The 17,500-nt window shown below is 37.8% G+C and overlaps 1 protein-coding gene across 1 annotated transcript in view; it reads left to right on the plus strand.

Annotated features, from left to right (window-relative positions):
• The first annotated feature begins 6,696 nt into the window (after positions 1 to 6,696).
• Positions 6,697 to 17,500, plus strand: part of LOC140931835 (uncharacterized) — a 13,238-nt gene continuing 2,434 nt past the window's right edge. The window contains exon 1 of the mRNA XM_073381556.1: positions 6,697 to 6,893. Within this exon, the coding sequence (XP_073237657.1) occupies positions 6,697 to 6,893 (197 nt within the window). The remainder of the gene's footprint in view (positions 6,894 to 17,500) is intronic.

Below are 17,500 nucleotides of genomic sequence, written 5' to 3' on the forward strand. Positions count from 1 at the left end.
TAGGATCACCTTTCTTTCTACCTAAGGTTACAATAGCGTTTTGGGGGCAGGTGGAATATCCTGTAATGATTTCCCTAGGATGGTGTGACACCCATGTTGGACCCCTTCATGAACAGCACCTTGTGAAATCTTAAGACCCTTTTCTTCTGAAATGCCTTCCTCTCCCTCATATTCTCCATATGTATGCCTCATCCTACAAGTTTATGGTGCCAAATAAAAGGTCAAAATTCGAGCAAGTGAATTGGACATTTTGCTTCATTTGTCCTGTCACAATTTTACCTCCTATTCAGATTTACCTTACCTTGAATTCATTAAAATACTGGATTTATCACGCAACAGATTTACCAAATACTTAGATTTGTCACATTGATTTGCCACATTGTGGGATTAGCCCTACATTACCCTTCACTCCTGTTCATTGAGGAATGAATGGCTAAACCTAAGAGGAATCCCAGCGCCTTTCAGCCAAGCACAACCATAAGTTGTATATAAGAGGGTGCTTATGGCCTGTAGGCAAAGAACTTCCTCCATAACTTTTTATAACTTTTGTAATTTGCTTCAAACAATCGAATGCTGTCGAGCCATCCGTCACTGTGTGATTGATGAAAAACACTGTATAACTTGTGCTACTGCGGATGGTTGCTTTTTTTATTAGCTTTTTAGTTTTGTTTCTCTTTCAAACTTAGGAGAGAGCCTAAGAAAGTGTGTCTTTTGTCCCCAGCCACCATAACCTTTTATTGATTTAAATGTGTGTGTCCCTGTTTAAATTTTGCCAACGTTACTGTTATTTTATTTAACCTCTTGTTTATCTTTTTTTATTTCTCATATTTGTTTTTTATTGCGAGGAAACTCCTTGAGTAGACAGTTGATGCTATCTGACACAAACATCTAAAAATGGACCTTAAAATAGGATCAATTAATGTTAGAGGTTTGGGAGACTTCGTCGAATGGCGAGAAGTCTTTAACTGATTTGAGAAAAAGAAAATTCAGTATATTTTAGTCAAGAAATGCACTGTACAGAAAACAATAAGAATGATTGCCTTGCCGAATAGGGCTATCAAGCTTTGTTCAGCTGCTGCACCAGTAGAAAGGCAGGTGTTGCCATACTTTTTAATAATAACTTCATTTTCCAAATTTCTAAAGCATATTCCAATCCTGAGGGACGTTTTAAAATCTGTGATTTGACTGTAAACAGGAAATAATTAACGCTGACAAACATTAACACTCCAAACAACGATTCAAATTTCTCCACCACAGTTTTTAGTCATTTGGCTGATTTCAAGTGGGACAAGATCATAATAGCTGGCAGTTTCAATTTAGTTTTAGATGTCAAAAATGATAAAAAGGATCAGTCTCAGCAGTTAATTGTCTATGAAGACAAAACACCAAAACCCAATCTAAGTATGAAAATCGCTTTTCAAAATTTCTTATGAGTCAAAAGCCATCTAAATTTATCTACCAAGAAATTGTGTCAAAAAACTGTGAAAGGCCAATTTCATGTCAAGGAAAGTGACGCAAAGGAAAATATTAATTGGAAAGTCGCTTATCAAACATCCCTTAAGAGCGACGGTCAGGAAATATTGACCATCGAGTGGCAAGTGTTGAAAAATCGATTTCTTTCATTCTTTGTCCATAAATAGCTTTTAGGTAGATAAGTTATCTGATGTAAGTTGTTCTCGCAAAAAGCCTTTTATTTTCGAGAAAAGTTAAAATATCAGTTTTTGTGGTCGGAGTCTCAAAATGGCCGTATTTTCAACCCGAAATTTGCTGACATCAACTCTCCTAGCCTTCGCAAATAAAGGCGCAAGGAGAAATTTGGACACCTTCCATCAATAGAACAACTCTTCTTCTCTCAATAGAAGGTACTTTCAAATCAATATCGAGACTCGTTGAACTCACATAATTCAAAAACGAAGAACAGGTTTTTACGGTGACAAAAACTTTAATTTAGTAGTTGTTTTCTGCGACATTATTCTTCATGTGGTATAGCTCCAAATTTTCCCAGTCCTCGTTTATTCACACATTTAGACATTCATCTAAAACATACCTGAGAATTGGCTTGGGTTCCTAATAGCAGCCTCCAAACGAAAGCATCGAATTCGGGCAAATATAGTGAAGCGTAACCAAAACAACTTACTTAACGGCTCCAAGTTTCCCCGATCGTAAAGTAACAAGAAGAAATATCTTCCTGTTCCGTAATCCTTAGCGAATTACCATTGTTAAAGTCCTTATTTTTCGATAAAAAGTAAGTACCAGATTACTAGCGCGTTTGATATTTTTCTTCTTCAAAATACTGTCGGCACCGAAAATGTTACTCTGTCAAGAATTGCGTTGCGTTACTACCATGATTCCGTGACTGTCATTTTGACAGCACCGTCTCTTCAAACGTACGTTATGACAGGTGCTGTCACGGAAGAGATTGTCACGCGGAGTCGCCAGCTGGTAGAGGTCACTGTTTCAAAATAGCTAAAATTGACCCAGTTTCACCCTTTTACTCCACTCTTTGATTGAAATAAGCAACTTTACAATGGGGAAACCTACAAGAACTACGAAAAACGAGCCTTTAGGCCTTAAGTTTCTATTTTTGTGCATTTCGAAATTGGAAGTGTCTACACAATTACCTTCGGCCTACTATGAAAATTCCTGAACTTCGATGGTGTCTTACAGAGATTTCCTTCAATAACCCAAGCCAATTCCCAGGTATGTTTTTAATGATTGTCTAAATGTGTGATTTAAATAGCATGAAAAGAATTTGGAGTTATACCACATGTTAAATATTGCCGTCGGTGATGAGTAACGAACTTAAGTTTTTGTTATCTTGAAAACCTATCCCTCATTTTTGAATCATTTCAGTACGACGAGCTTCGCTATTGCCCTGAAAGTATGTTCTAGTGGAAGAAAAAGAATTTTTCTGTTCGTGGAAAGTGTCCAAATTTCTCCATACGGCTTTGTTTGCGAACGTGAGGAAAGTTGATGTTAGCGAATTTCAGGTTAAAAATTAGGGCAGTCTGAGACTCCGACATCGAAAACCGATCTTCTAGTTTTTCTTACAAATAAAAGGCTTTTGGAGGAAACAATCTACATTAGGTTTCTTATCTACCTAAAAGCTTTCTATGAACAAAAAATGAAAGGAATTCATTTTTCAACTCTTGCCACGAAATTAAGATTTTGGTCGATTTTTCCTGACCGTCGCTCTTAAATGCACAAAGAGCAGTAAACTTATCACTCTAAACTTCAAATTGTTACATCGCCTGTTACCAACTGTTTCTTAAAAAAAGTCGAACTTAGAGAGGATGATAAGTGCACTTTTTGTAATAAGGAAGTGGAAAACTTGATGCACTTATTTTGGAGATGGTAAAAAAACAAAAAACGTTTGGGATAGTCTTTTTAAGTGGATGCAGTCTTGCCAACTTCCTTTGGGTGAACTTAATTACTTACTCATAAAAGCAGCTTTGGGTCTGAGGCCAGATAGATCTAAACACAAACTCCATATCAATTTTTGTTGCGTAATTGCCAAGCACTATATCTGGCTTTGTCGCTTAAAAGAATATCTTCCCAATGCAAACAACGTTTTGCTTTATTTGAAACACATTTATCAACTAGACAACAATGCCTTTACTGTCAAAAAAAATGGGAGCCCTTGCTGCCTTATATAAGCCTTTTGACCCGAGTCTCCAAAACTTAATTAAATATATATATCTTCTCTACATCTTTTTTTGTTTTGTTTTGTTTTGACTGTGCCCTTTTACCCAAGGAAAAAAAAGGAAACGAAAGAGCAGGGAGTGAAAAAGGAAAAATTAGACAAGATGTATTAACCTCGCTATTTGCTTTTAGCCTGTTGCTCTCCTCTCAATTGATGTTTTTTTCTCATTTGTCACTTTTTACTTGTATGTCATTTGTTTTTGTTGTTGTTGTTAAAATAAATAAAAATTTAAAAAAAAAACTGCCTCGTATCCAGGCATCTCTCTCAATGAAAAGGCGGGAAGGGGAAACAGGCGAGAAGTCTGGCAGATCTCTTATGGGGGGAAGAGTAATGGAACACAAGTACAAAATCTTCAGAAATGAATTTAAAACGGTTCACTTTGCACAGTTGGAGAATAAAACTACTTGTCCACACCCTATGTGTGAGAAGGCTGTTTTCTTCCAAAGAACTGGCCTTTAGCAACATTACAGGCTTTATCACCCAGGCGTGACTTTCCTACCAATCACTGAAGATGCAGCCTGCTTTTTAATAAATAAGCTGCACGCCAGAGAGGAAAGAAACATCTTAAGCTCTTCGAAAAGCAGTCAGGAGAAGAAGTATTTACATGAGTTTTGAATTTTGAAGCTTAATTAATGTCTACCCTATTAATTACGTTAGGTTTCGAGTGATGAAACTATCTTTGCTATCGTGATGGCAGATGAGTTGTGACAAAACGACCAAAGAGGCTACCAACATGTTTTCTAGGTATATGTGACATACTGGCCGATTCACAGAATACTTGACAGGCAACATCCCAGTTTTAACAAAACTTTCCACCTCGAGCTTACTGGTGAAATTCAAAGCTTGGAATGGTTGCAAAGAATTTCAGGACACGAAATCCAAGGGCACCGTTGCAAATTAGGGCCATGTTTTGTAGGATAATACTTTTAGATTATTATTGACATATTTGATTCATCATAAATTGAGAGATGTTCCAAAAAAATGTGTTTTCAGATTTCTGAATCGAATGGTTGCTCAAAAAGCAAATCAGTCCACAAATTTGTACTGAAGTAATTAATCTAGTGAAATTATTATACTTTTTTAACAAAATATCCTTGTATTACGATACCTTTCGATCTAGTCTTGTGAAATCCTCTGTCACTGTACCTTGCTAACATAATAAATATAGGAACCTACCATAATCAATAGTAGGCATTCATTAAGTCTCAAAAACATTTACTGTAATGAACTTTATCGTAAACATACTGCCTGTCCAAAGTGGGTCTCAAAAAGGCTAGAAAATGTTTCTTACCTCCATGGTACACGACTAATTCATAAACAAGGCAGCTGCTTCTTTGATTTTTGGTAAGAAGATCACTTCTGGATGACTGCATTGTAAGCAGTAAGTTGCTCCAGTCCACTTTTTGTGGATGAACAGGGTCTAAAAATACTGCAAATGTATTCTTTTCCTCTCATTTCACAGAATGATCTACTCTAAACCCCTTCCATTTTGAGATGTTACCTGGTACATTGTGAACCAATTTTGTGTAGTGATTTAAAACTCATCTTGTTTGTCTTAAAATAAATTAGTGATAGCTTTGCTTTAAAAGTGTTAGACAATTTTGTTACCTCTATGGAGGAGGAGGCTGAAATGATCAATGAGACACCACTACGACATAGCCAGACAGGTGATGTGGCCATAGACAGTTTAAAACAGTGTTTGGATATCATACATTTCATGGCAGGGAAATAGACACCATCAATGCCATTTTAAGTAAAAATTACTGCGTTGTACTAATGCCAACCGGTGGTGAAAAGACTGTGTGTTACACAGTGCTGAGGTTCATTCCTCCTGGAGTCACTATTGCTGTCACTCCTCTGATTGCCCTTATAGTTGATCAGGTGCAACACTTGCATAGGGTTGGACTTAATGTGTTATCTTCTTTCAAGTATGAAGGATAAGGGGAAAATGGTTGTTTGACACTACCTGTGCCTAACCCATCAAACAAGTTCCTCTTCACCACTCCTAAAACTATTACAACTTCAAATGACAAATGTTTGATGCAAATTATGAGTGTGAATAACACGCTTGGCCAATTTTTTATAGACAAGGCCCACTGTATTAACTGCTGGGGGTTTAATTTCGGCCCAGTTACTCCAGCCTAGGGTCACTAAAGGATTATGGTGTACCTATAGTGGCCCTGAGCACTAGATATGTTATGTAAACATATCAGAATGTCGTAAAATACTGTTTGGAAGTAAGATCTTGAAGGAATTGTTAATGTTTTAGCCAATTTTTTAACAGATTTTGCGCGTGATAATAGGACATTTAAAGATGGCGTATTCTATCACACGAAGAACTGTTAGCTGAAGTTTTGAGAGAAAATGACGAAGAATATGGCAGTTTCGACAACTCCGAATCGGACGAAGGGGAAGAGGATGACATGATGTGCAGTAGTCCACTCAAGTCTCATTAGCATACAACTAATAGCAGGAGTTTTGCTTTTCCGCCGTTGCATCCATCAAGTCGTTCGCATGTGTTTTATGGTTCGCCTTTGCTGCCATATAAACTATTCACTTAGGCCTTTAGATTTCCAATACCTTATTATATTTGAATGTCCTCCACTAAACTATTATTTCAAAACAGTATATTTGTCTGCAGGTTGTCTGAAATATTCGTTGTTTTCTGTTGAATTTTTTTGTCAAAAATGAATGAGCCTTTTGATAGCGTGTGCAAATATAGTATTGATTGTAATTGCTTTTTTCGTTAGGAGTTCATATCAACTTTAAATGATAACATGGTGCATCAGCTATGTGTAGGGGTACTGAGTCGGGGTGTTCAGAGTATGGAGTATATAGACCGTCTTGTGATCATGGAGGATGGTGATGATGATGACAATGGTGTGAATAATTTTGAAGAAAGTGAGGAGACTTCACCTACAGACAGTGGATGTTCAAAGCCTCCACTCTGAGAACCAGCACCAGACTGGTGCAAATGCAGACACTGTTAACCTATGGCTCGAGAGATTGAGAACAAATGCTGTGGACAAAGAAAGTGTGACACAACAAATAGACATTTTAAAAAACTGTGTCTGCATCCAGAAGTACTCGAACTGTGCATTAGAAATAAGGCAGATATTAGGAATGACCGTGAGGATACCAGTACATCTTCCTTCCGCAAAGCTGCTAACAGACAATTTAGCTTGGAAAGGTAATCGCACGGTTGCCACAGCTTCTGTAGTGATCCGAGTTAAAAGACAATATCCTTCACTGACTGGAATATAAATGGGTTTCAGACCACAATAATGTAAATAATCAAGGGGTTCCACTAAGGGCTTGGGGCCAGGGAATTCCCCTAGCTACTATGAGCATGACCCCCTCTACTTTTATAAGAAAAAAAGGGAAAATAGAATTAACAGAACTTCCTTGCTGTTCAAATTTCTACCTACTAATTGCATATACCCAGGAACATGATATCTTAGTGACAGGTGTGAAATTTGTGATAAACCTTCACTTAGTATGTTGTGCTTGAATTTTTCAATTGCTTCAGCTTTTCTTTTTCCATGTATGGTAATGTATAGCCACGGTTATGGCTGTAATGAAGAAAACAGAAGATGAAATCATGTTCAAGCTTAAAAAAAATTTAAAAAAGCTTTTTCGAAAACAGATGCCATGAGTTTCTAATGGGTGGCTGTTCAAAGCATATCTAACTACAATATATACAGCTACAATACAATTTCAGTTTTCTAGCTTTTTACTATTACTTATTTTCTTATTTATTTGATTTAGCTGTTCTTGGTTTCAAATGAGAAAATTATCCAATATACACCGTAGCCTTTACTTTAAATAGAATAATTAGCAATTATTGGACGAGGTTGAGCAAAATATCGTTATTTGTTGTTCATTCGATCACTGAGTGGCAGGAATCTCGCTATGCTTTACAGTCTTCTTATTGTTCAGTGATTTGGATAATGTCTGTAACATTTTCCTCTTCACGCTCAAGCTTGTTTGAAGAATAACTCCTGATACTACTTTCATTCCTGTGACCTGACACTGCCATTATATGCTGGGCTTCGTATCCTGACTTGTCAAGTTTCGTGATCATAGTTGCTCTGATTGAATGATTGATATACACACAAGAAAGCTTTGCTTCGATAGACAACTTCTTCATCTTCTCACCAAGAGTGCGTTGGCCAATGACCATGTTGTTGTACCAGACTTTATCGCTTTCATCTTCTCCTTTTTTGGGCCTCTGAAAAAGGTACTCGTTCTTCAGGTTAAGACAAGTGACATTTTTCAAATCACAGAACTGGGCAAAAAGGCCCACCAGTTTCAAACATTGTGATTCCTGGGCTTCGTTGTTTTCCCGCCAGTTTCTTGTCAATTTATCTTTCACTTTGCACACATATCTTACGCCAGATGAATCGGTACAGACAGAGAAATCTTCCTTCTTTCATTCTCTCAAGTTCTGGCGTCCTCTTCTACAGAAGAAAAGCATGATTTCCAAAAAAAACCTTGTTTTGGAATATCCCCAGGTGAGTTAAACTACAAGATCCACTTTCATACAGTTTCTTTGTGTCATCTTTGTTTATTGGTGGTTTGTGTAGTGAGTGAGCTTTTCCTTTCGTTTAAGCTCTGAAATTTCCGCTTGATAAACTGCATTGGCTCCAGAAAACTCAGGGTCTTTGATGATATCAATGTTGTGTGAACTGAAGAACTGCTGAAGGCCAAAGCGTATCCTGACAAGTGAAGATTTGGTTCAAAGCTCACCATTCCTTTTCTGCACTTCAGCGTAGAATTTTCTCATAACAGATACCAACTTTTCTTTTGATGAAATGAGTGACTGTCAATTTTTTTTCCTTTAGATATTATCAAAATACGTTATAAGCAACTTTTGTGCCTTTTTCGTATTTTCACTGTTCTTTTGATCGAGTAAAAATGCCAAATTGCTCTCTTCTAAGTTCTAAGCGTGGTTTTATTTACGCATGAGCAGAATAGTGTTTGCAGCCAAAAGAGTTGAACGACATTGCGCATGAGCACACCATTATTTGTAGGCAGTTATTTGCAGGTCACGTGGTGGGCTCTTGGCTAATGAAAAGGAAGAAACATTTGCATTGAATATTATCATTGTTACTCCAAAATACACCACTAGCCTTGATTTAAAATAGAACAGTAATGCAATGAACACCACTAGCCTTACTTTCAAATATAACATTTCCTATATACACCGCTAGCCTTGATTTCAAATAAAACAATTCCAATATACACCATTAGCCCAGGGGTTGTAAGCCTTGTACCACCTCCATAGTGAGTACCAAGGCTAATTTTTAGGGGGCCTACCAGAAGACAGAAATGGCTGATATTTTTCGAAATTTTGACTATAACCCATCACTACTATGCATACTATGGAGGAATACGGTAGACTGATCTGAATGGATATTCAAGATTGAACATTGAATTGTTTTTCACTTCTTTTAATTTTTTTTGTCTCAACTGGTAAGAATGGGCCATGTTTCGCAAAATCTAATGGTATGCCACCTTAAATAAGATCTTACATGAACTGGTCTATTCGTGCATTAAAAAAAGAAAGAAAGAAAACATAAGTTAAAACCAACAAACCCCACAAAAGCAAGAATTCTTCTTTTGAAAAGTTCTAGCCCAGAAAAATGGACTGTTTACCCTTAGTAGCCAGACAGGATTTCACACCAGTAGGTAGAGGTTGTTGTTACCACAAACCTTATCCATTTCTTCATGTAAGTGGGTAAAGAACTTATAGTGATGTATTTTCTCACGTAAAGGCATGCACGTTGCTTCAGTACTTTGCATACGGATGTGTTGGTATTTGTCGCGTGAGTTATTTTGACAGTGTGCGTGATTATTTGTTATCAAGTATATAAGGTGTTCTTTGCAGATTCAAGGTCACTTGACAGCATCTCTCGCTACCGTTCTGTAAATTTTCTTATCTTTTTTGTCATTATATTTACTCTTTCAGAAAGGTTATTACCAGATTGTACATTATTGACATTATTGTTAGCTTACGTCTTCGTTAGCTGTAGTTTGTAGTATGTTTATTCATGTATTTTGCCCATGTTCTAGCTATCAATAAACAAGATGCCTATTCCTGATTCTTGTCTGCATTTCATGGTTTCTAGAGTGAAAATGATTTGTTCTCGTTTCACTGCAGAGTGATTAGAGAAAAAATTACCTTTCTAATGCTGCATTCACACTGGCAGCTTCAAAGTGTTTCATTAAAACTTCAACCCTTCTAACTTGGAGCAAATGTCACAAAATTCGCATTCGGCTAGAATAGTAAAAGTTGGTGAAGAATAACATTTGACGTTGACGACAATTACAATTTGATGAAATTGGTGAGATTATTTTTGAAACATGTTTAGTCTGAGCATGTTTTGGCACTAGTGTGAACGCAGCTTCAGACAATCAACTACCATAATAATTATTTACATAGGTATAGCACAGACAAGTTCGCTGTCTAAGACAATTATCACTCATTGTTGGTTTGTGTTTACTGTTCCACTGAAAATAAATCATTTTTGCATTTGAAAACCTTGACTGGTGTTTAAGGAACAACTCTTTCGAGTATTGAGGTGGTACTTACGCAATTGTTGGAGCAATTCTTGCAGGATTACATCAGACAAAGAGATATGGCGATCTATTGGACTCTTGTCGTCGATTCTTTGTTTGAAGATCTTTACCATCAAGAAAGGAATACACGTGAAGTCTTTAGAGACCTTGACCACTTTGATGTTTCACTCTTTGGTTCTTTGATTGTACTTTCTTGTGTGGCTTGCTTCGCCATTCTCACTGACAGAAAGGGGTAGTTCCAGTCTACTGTGACAAGCTGCCTTCTGGCTTTGTAAGCTTGGATCCTAACTTGTAAATAATAAGTACAGGTTGACAGGTACCTGGCTTTTTAAATGTCTGTAAAAAAGCTGCAAAAAAACGGATTTTTATGTTATCTCTGCTTGAAGTGGTTTCCCGAATAAATGAAAATGAAAATTGAACTTTCTGCGATGATAGATGTAAATAATACAATACAATTATGTCTCTAACTTGGCGGTATAAAATTATCCCTTTTTCTAAAAAGCAGAAAAAGCCAACAAAACGAAAAAACCTGTCCTAGCTATAACCAAATGTTCAGTGATACATTCAATACATTCTAAACGGAAATGTCATAATAAATCAAGAATAATGGAAGAATATTTTCAGGCTAAAATCGGCAGAAAAATCAGAATATTCAGCCGGGTATAGAGTATGTCCGGCCAGTCCCTGGTCAGGCCGATTTTACTTTCTGGTATAATTTTCGCAAAAAAGAGGTTACAATACAAATGAAACTTTCCCAGTGTTTATTGGTTTGTTTATCTTCTTTTCCTGATTCTAGTGAAGGCTTGAAAATCAAGTTAACATGAGCGTAGGTGAATTTTATTCTGTTATTTGTGCCTTCTTGTGGCGCCTTAAATTACTTGGGTATACTTTGAATTCATGCATTTGCAGTTATAAGAGCATTAGGAAAGCTAGTTTTTGGTGTACATGGCGTACAAGAAATGTTCTTTTGACTTGCAAAAAAAATGCAATCGACAGGTTGGATTTTAAAACAAAAGTTGTAGATAATTCCGTTCAAATAGCCAAGACCACTGGTCACACATGAAGGACAAAAGTTGTTACGGGTAGGTGAGTTATCCCTAGCAGGGTGTTTGTGAGGCAGGTAGGGTTACCCTAGTGCTAGGCTAACCCTACCTGCCCTTGTAAACACATCTTATAAAAAAGAAGAAATGTGTGAGTGGTAGGGTAACCCTTTATCCTCCTTCCTTGTAAACAGGGCTTAACGGGCTGAGAAGAGACGGACAACCTGGGGGCAAATGAGTTGTGTCCGCCAAAAAATGAATTCCTTTTCCCTTGCATAAATTATTGAGAATGGCTGCCGCGTATCTCGTACAAAACCCAATCTTTCTGGGTGGTGGTTAGGATGTGATCCTTTATATCACTTATAAAGAGATAATTATTCACCGAAGTGGAGGTCGCTAGTGGTGGAAATTTACTGAGGACGTGCAGCGGTGAGGTAAATAACCACCACTAGCCACCGACACCGAGGTGAATAATAATATTGTTTTTTCAGTATATACTAAAAGAGTGAGATAATTTAGCACAAAAATAATGACTTTTAACTCATTTACTGTTGCCAACGATTACAATTTTGGAGCGCAATAACCGAACGACCGTGGTCGTCACTTTTTCTTGCCCACAAATGAAACATTTGAAGGCACTTGTTTAGCTCTTACAGGAAAATTTCTTCAAAAGGAGTTGTGAATTCTGTTTGTATTTAAAATTACTCTGTAAAACAGATTATTAAATTTAGTTTTAAGCTTTTTTATGAACAAGTCAACTTAATAGATTAATGCAAGACTTAAGCTTAATTTGCATTTGTAGACAAAAAACTTTTTCACCAGTTTTACTGATAAATTCAAGTAAAAAAGACAAAGCTTTACCTGTTAAAACTTCCAAACCGAACTTCGTCACCTCCTTCTTGTATTTCGGGAACAGCTTTCTTGATTAGTTGTGAAATTTCTGTGTTTGTTGCAGCAGCTAACAGGGAAGGCATTTTGCATGCAACTTACACGAGTTTGGCGTCGCTCGCTCGGAGGAACTGGAGGTGAATCAGTGCATGGTGCAGGATATTCACTGATTAATTAGCCAATCACAGCGCACGGAAAGTACTATCCACTGTTTTAGTATATACTTATAACAAATATACAATTTTATTAAATATGTTTTGCAATTATGTTTATTTTATTATAAAGTTAAACCCCCTCATAAATAGCTTCCACATTGAACCCCTCCCTCTCCGCACTATCTGGATTTAATTCTAATACATCATTTTAATAGGTGTAAGCGTGCACAAAAATGTTAAATGACCTTTAATTTCATGCATTAGCCTTAGGAATTCCTTTCTCGAAACTCCACAGATTGCAATCCTGCCCTCTCTTCTTACTCAATTATTTTTTTTCTATCTAGGAATCAGAGTCTTCAAATTTTTGAAGGGATAATTGCTGACAACTAAGGCTACATATAAAAATTTTGGCCTGTACCAAAACTTCCATGTACTGTGTAGCATTAGGAAAAAACAACAAAAGCAGTAATAAAAACTCAAGCTTACTTGAACTTCATTTTCAGTTTACAGTATTTTGTCCGTATTTTCTCGATATCACGATCCTCATATCCCTTCTCTTTCAGCCCCTCTCTAATATGGCCATAAACGTCTTCATTCTGAAAAAGAGCATTGACATAAGTCTTCTGCATACTTAAACTTACTTTTACAGTGTAAGTGTATAATATGAAGATAGCAATTTGATTAGTAAATCAATTAGTAATCAATTGTGATAGTTTAAAGTTAAAAGTGTCTACTTGCACCAGATGTCACGCACTTGTCCAGGAGGTCTGCTATTGCCTTCTCCTTACATAATAACCAGAAATCCTTTTCCTCCGCAAGGGACCGAGTGTTTCTTTTTGCCTTTAACGGCATGCTCACTGTAATTGACCAAAGAAAAAATAAAGCAGAATAGACAAGAAAATGAACACATATTGTAGCGGGGCTCCCACGCACGCAAAGCACGCGTGAGACAGAGCCCCATACCCATAGATTATGGTCAACCTCTTTTCCTTTGCTTGTCACGTGATTGACCGAGCGTACGTACGTACGTACGCGTCTACGGATTGTACGGGTGGGGTAGGGGAGACTATCAAAAGGAGGGGAGGGGTGTCTTGCCAAGTCCACATCTTTTACATCGGACATTCACAATATGGTCAATTGACAGCTGTCAAAACAGGATAGTCACTGACCAGTATCCCATGACCATATTGCGGGCTCATGTGTCAACTCATTGAGGTGACGTGATTTATTTGGAAGCTGTCCACTGAGTTAATTATTTTACTAGATCGCGATCAATGTTCAGTCTCATACTTTCTAGCTAGTTTGGGATCGGACCACAGGAAAACTGATACACGTCAATGTTGTGATCCATTGATAGCTGTCAAAACAAGGTATCCGCTGACCAGTATCACTTGACTGTATCGCGGGCTCAGGTGTCGACCCATCGAGGTCAAGTGTTTTTTGAAGTTATCTGCTGACAAGGTACTGGTTTTCAAATGATTGAAGGCTCAAGTTTAATTTTTTTTAAAATTCGTATGGAATATGTTGTGTTTATGTGCCGCACAATTAAAATTTTGATTTCAAACCGACCTCGGACGCGAAAATTCAGCCAGCTGCTACAGGCAGGGAAGACAGTTGCTTTTGACTTTTCACGCCATGTTCACGCATTGGTCTACGTCCAATTTTTATGCTCTAATTGGTCAAAATTTGACAGGTGAGTTCATGCGGAAATTTATGCAGCATCTTGAAAGTTCTTTACTTTGACAGCTGAAGCTGACAAAGTTTTGTGTCAACTTGTGATGTTTTTAACTTTCTTTTTCCACGGGAAGTGAAATTCCACGGGAAATGAAATTCAGCTGCTATCAGGAGTCTTCTGTTGTTCATGGCTAGTTTGTTTATTGGGTTTTTGGTTGAGTCAAAGTCGCAAATCCGATTTCGGATGGCATCGTTTTCGTTTTCATCTTGCTTAATACATAAGAGGGTTGCAAAGTCTGAAGCGATACTGGCCTTACTTGCAGGCGCGGATCCAGGATTTTGAAATGGGGGGTGAATTTTTGTAATAAGTAAGAGATAAAGCCCGAGAACGGAGGTATTAAGCCATATACATCCCGAGGGCCGTAGGCCCGAGGGATGTATATGGATTAATACCTCCGTTCTCCGGCTTTATCTAACTTATTTCATGATATTATTCATGAGGTATAGGTGACATAAAGGTCGTCTTTCACAGGGCAATAATTGGCCACTTGTTTTTGACATCTGTTTGTTTGTCATTTTTTGATCCGACCGCCGACAATGATGTATTTCATTCTAAGTATTGTAAAGGTTTTCACACAGCATCGAGAAAGGGTGTTTCACGGGTCATAATTTGTTCAAACCACTTGTTCTCACTTAGGTGAGAAAGGGAGAACAATAGCACATTGTCTGTTTGCTAAGCCGACAACAATCAAATTTCAAACCTTTTGTGTTTTTTTATTTTTGTCTTGGTATTTTTTGGAGGGCCAGTACACTTGTAAGAGCGGCAATGGATAGTGACAACGAAATTTTCCTAACGCAAAATACTTTCTCTCAGGAGCCTTTTTCCCCTGAGTTGAATTTGGAATAGTTAGTGGGAGACTTTAGAGAAGTAAGCGAACGAGATAGTGTTGAAGTCGAAAAGAAAGAAAATCCTGGGCGTAATATCGTTGTTGTTTGTGATAACGAAGTTGAGAAGAGAAGAGAGTCCAGAATACCGGCAAACACGAAAGTTAATACTTCATTGGCGGTACGTTGCTGGGAGGAATGGGCCGTCGAACGCAATGTAAAAGTTAAAAAGAATAGCAGCAAATAGAAATACTACGAAGTCAATCCTGACATTAACCCATTCGCTCCTGGACATTTTGCCGACAAATGCGTTTTGAAGCTAGTCCAGTGGTTTTCTGGTCACTATCGTGCTATAAAGAGCTGAAACTTACCCCAAACTGGTTTACAGGTCGTACACTTCATGGCCTTCTGATCCAGATGCAAAATATCAGCTTGCGAAGTCCACGCATGCGCAGAAAGCAAAATTTCGAGATAGTTTTGGGGTTTAAAAGTGACACAGCAGTCTTGACTTTTACTTTTCGCTTTCTCTCCTCCCCTCTTTTTTCGCTTTTCTTGCCTCATTTTTTTTTTTCTCTTGCTGGGCATTTAGTAGGCTTCATTTTGGTGGGAATAGTTTTTAGGAAAGCTTTTAGGATCTTAGGATTAGGTGAAAGGAAAGGTAGGTGGGCAATGGAACAAGATTTTCATGGAGATTTTCAGGTCAATGTTACATGGTTTTTTGCCTCTTTCTCCGGTGTCCTTGACTGAATTGTGCTCATTCTGGTATGGTTTGAAAGATCTCTTCACTCTGCACAAGTTAGTGGAAAAAGTTGTCCTTGACCATTAAAACTGATGACGTCACAAAGGGTAGAAAGGACATGGATCCGCACGGGCAGGTTACGGGCGGTTCAGGGGCGAATGGGTTAATCAAAAAACCTAAAAATGGCCTTTTACCAACTTTTTCACCTGATTTGACATGGAATAGACAGATTTGGTTGTTTTATCCTGAAAAGTGGATTTTTTTCAAAAAGTTTGGTACTTTGCTTAACCCATTCGCTCCTGGAGATTTTGCCGAAAAACGCGTTTTGAAGCTAGTCCAGTGGTTTTCCGGTCACTATTGTGCTATAAAGAGCTGAAACTTACCCCAAACCGGTTTACAGGTCGTACACTTCATGGCCTTCTGATCCAGATGCAAAATATCAGCTTGCGAAGTTCGGGCATGCGCTGAAAGCAAAATTTCGAGATAGTTTTTGGGTTTAAAAGTGACACAGCAGTCTTGACTTTTACTTTTCGCTTTCTCTCCTCCCCTCTTTTTTCGCTTTTCTTGCCTCATTTTTTTTTTTCTCTTGCTGGGCATTTAGTAGGCTTCATTTCGGTGGGAATAGTTTTTAGGAAAGCTTTTAGGATCTTAGGATTAGGTGAAAGGAAAGGTAGGTGGGCAATGGAACAAGATTTTCATGGAGATTTTCAGGTCAATGTTACATGGTTTTTTGCCTCTTTCTCTGGTGTCCTTGACTGAATTGTGCTCATTCTGGTATGGTTTGAAAGATCTCTTCACTCTGCACAAGTTAGTGGAAAAAGTTGTCCTTGATCATTAAAACTGATGACATCACAAAGGGTAGAAAGGACGTGGATCCGCACGGGCAATTATGGGCGGTTCAGGGGCGAATGGGTTAAGAAAGTCGCTAATGAGCAGCTTGACTACTGGCTTGGGAAGTTTGTTTTGGAAATTCGGAAGAAGAAAGAACCTGGAAGCGTGTAAGTGACGATGAAATTTTCCAAAGACTTAAAATTTTCTTAGAGTGAGCACATAGCCTGTATGATATATGGGATACTACTGTATTTTCTATAGTTGCAGAATAAATTTCTATATTTGTGTTAAAGGGAGAAATTTTGTCAGAATGTTTGGCGGGGTCAAAGGACGTGTATGATTTGCTTTAATTGCTCATTATAAATGGAAGGGATTTATTTGTATATTGCCCAGGACAGCAGGGCAATATACAGATAAATACCGGGTATTTATATAGATATTGCCCTTGCATTTATAATTAGCAATTTATTCAATTCATCAGCCCCGCTCTTCCCTGCTACATTATCAAGCCCTCCCCGGACTTTCAGTTAGTTAAATATTCATGAAGTATGTAAGTTAAATAAAGGACGTTGAATAACAAAAGAAAATGTGTGATTCATGAAATAATGTATAAATAGAACCAAAGCCTGGTTGAGGTGTTTGAGGTCTGTGCATCAGCATAATTGATTTCCGATGAATAGCAATAAAAGGGGGGGGGTTGGCCTACACGACTTTTACCTTATGCCAAAATGCTGCTTATTCCAGTAAAATTGTTTTTATCTGCTGGGTAGATTATGCTCTGGAAGGTTCTGCATTTATACTGACCAAATGTGATTTTAGCTGCATGTTTCACACTGAGAGGTCGTGACATATACATGTCGATTGACTGTAGTTATTGTTTTCTGGTTGGCGGGATTTGCCCTCTGATGCAAGCGCATTTTTTTACCTCTTTTGAAGCGTAAAGCTTTTTTATTGCGGCTGAAAAAGGGTTCCAATTTCCTCCAAAGTGCCTTCTGGATCTGAA

The sequence above is a fragment of the Porites lutea genome, chromosome 3, assembly GCF_958299795.1.
Source record: "Porites lutea chromosome 3, jaPorLute2.1, whole genome shotgun sequence".
Taxonomy (NCBI): Eukaryota; Metazoa; Cnidaria; class Anthozoa; order Scleractinia; family Poritidae; genus Porites; species Porites lutea.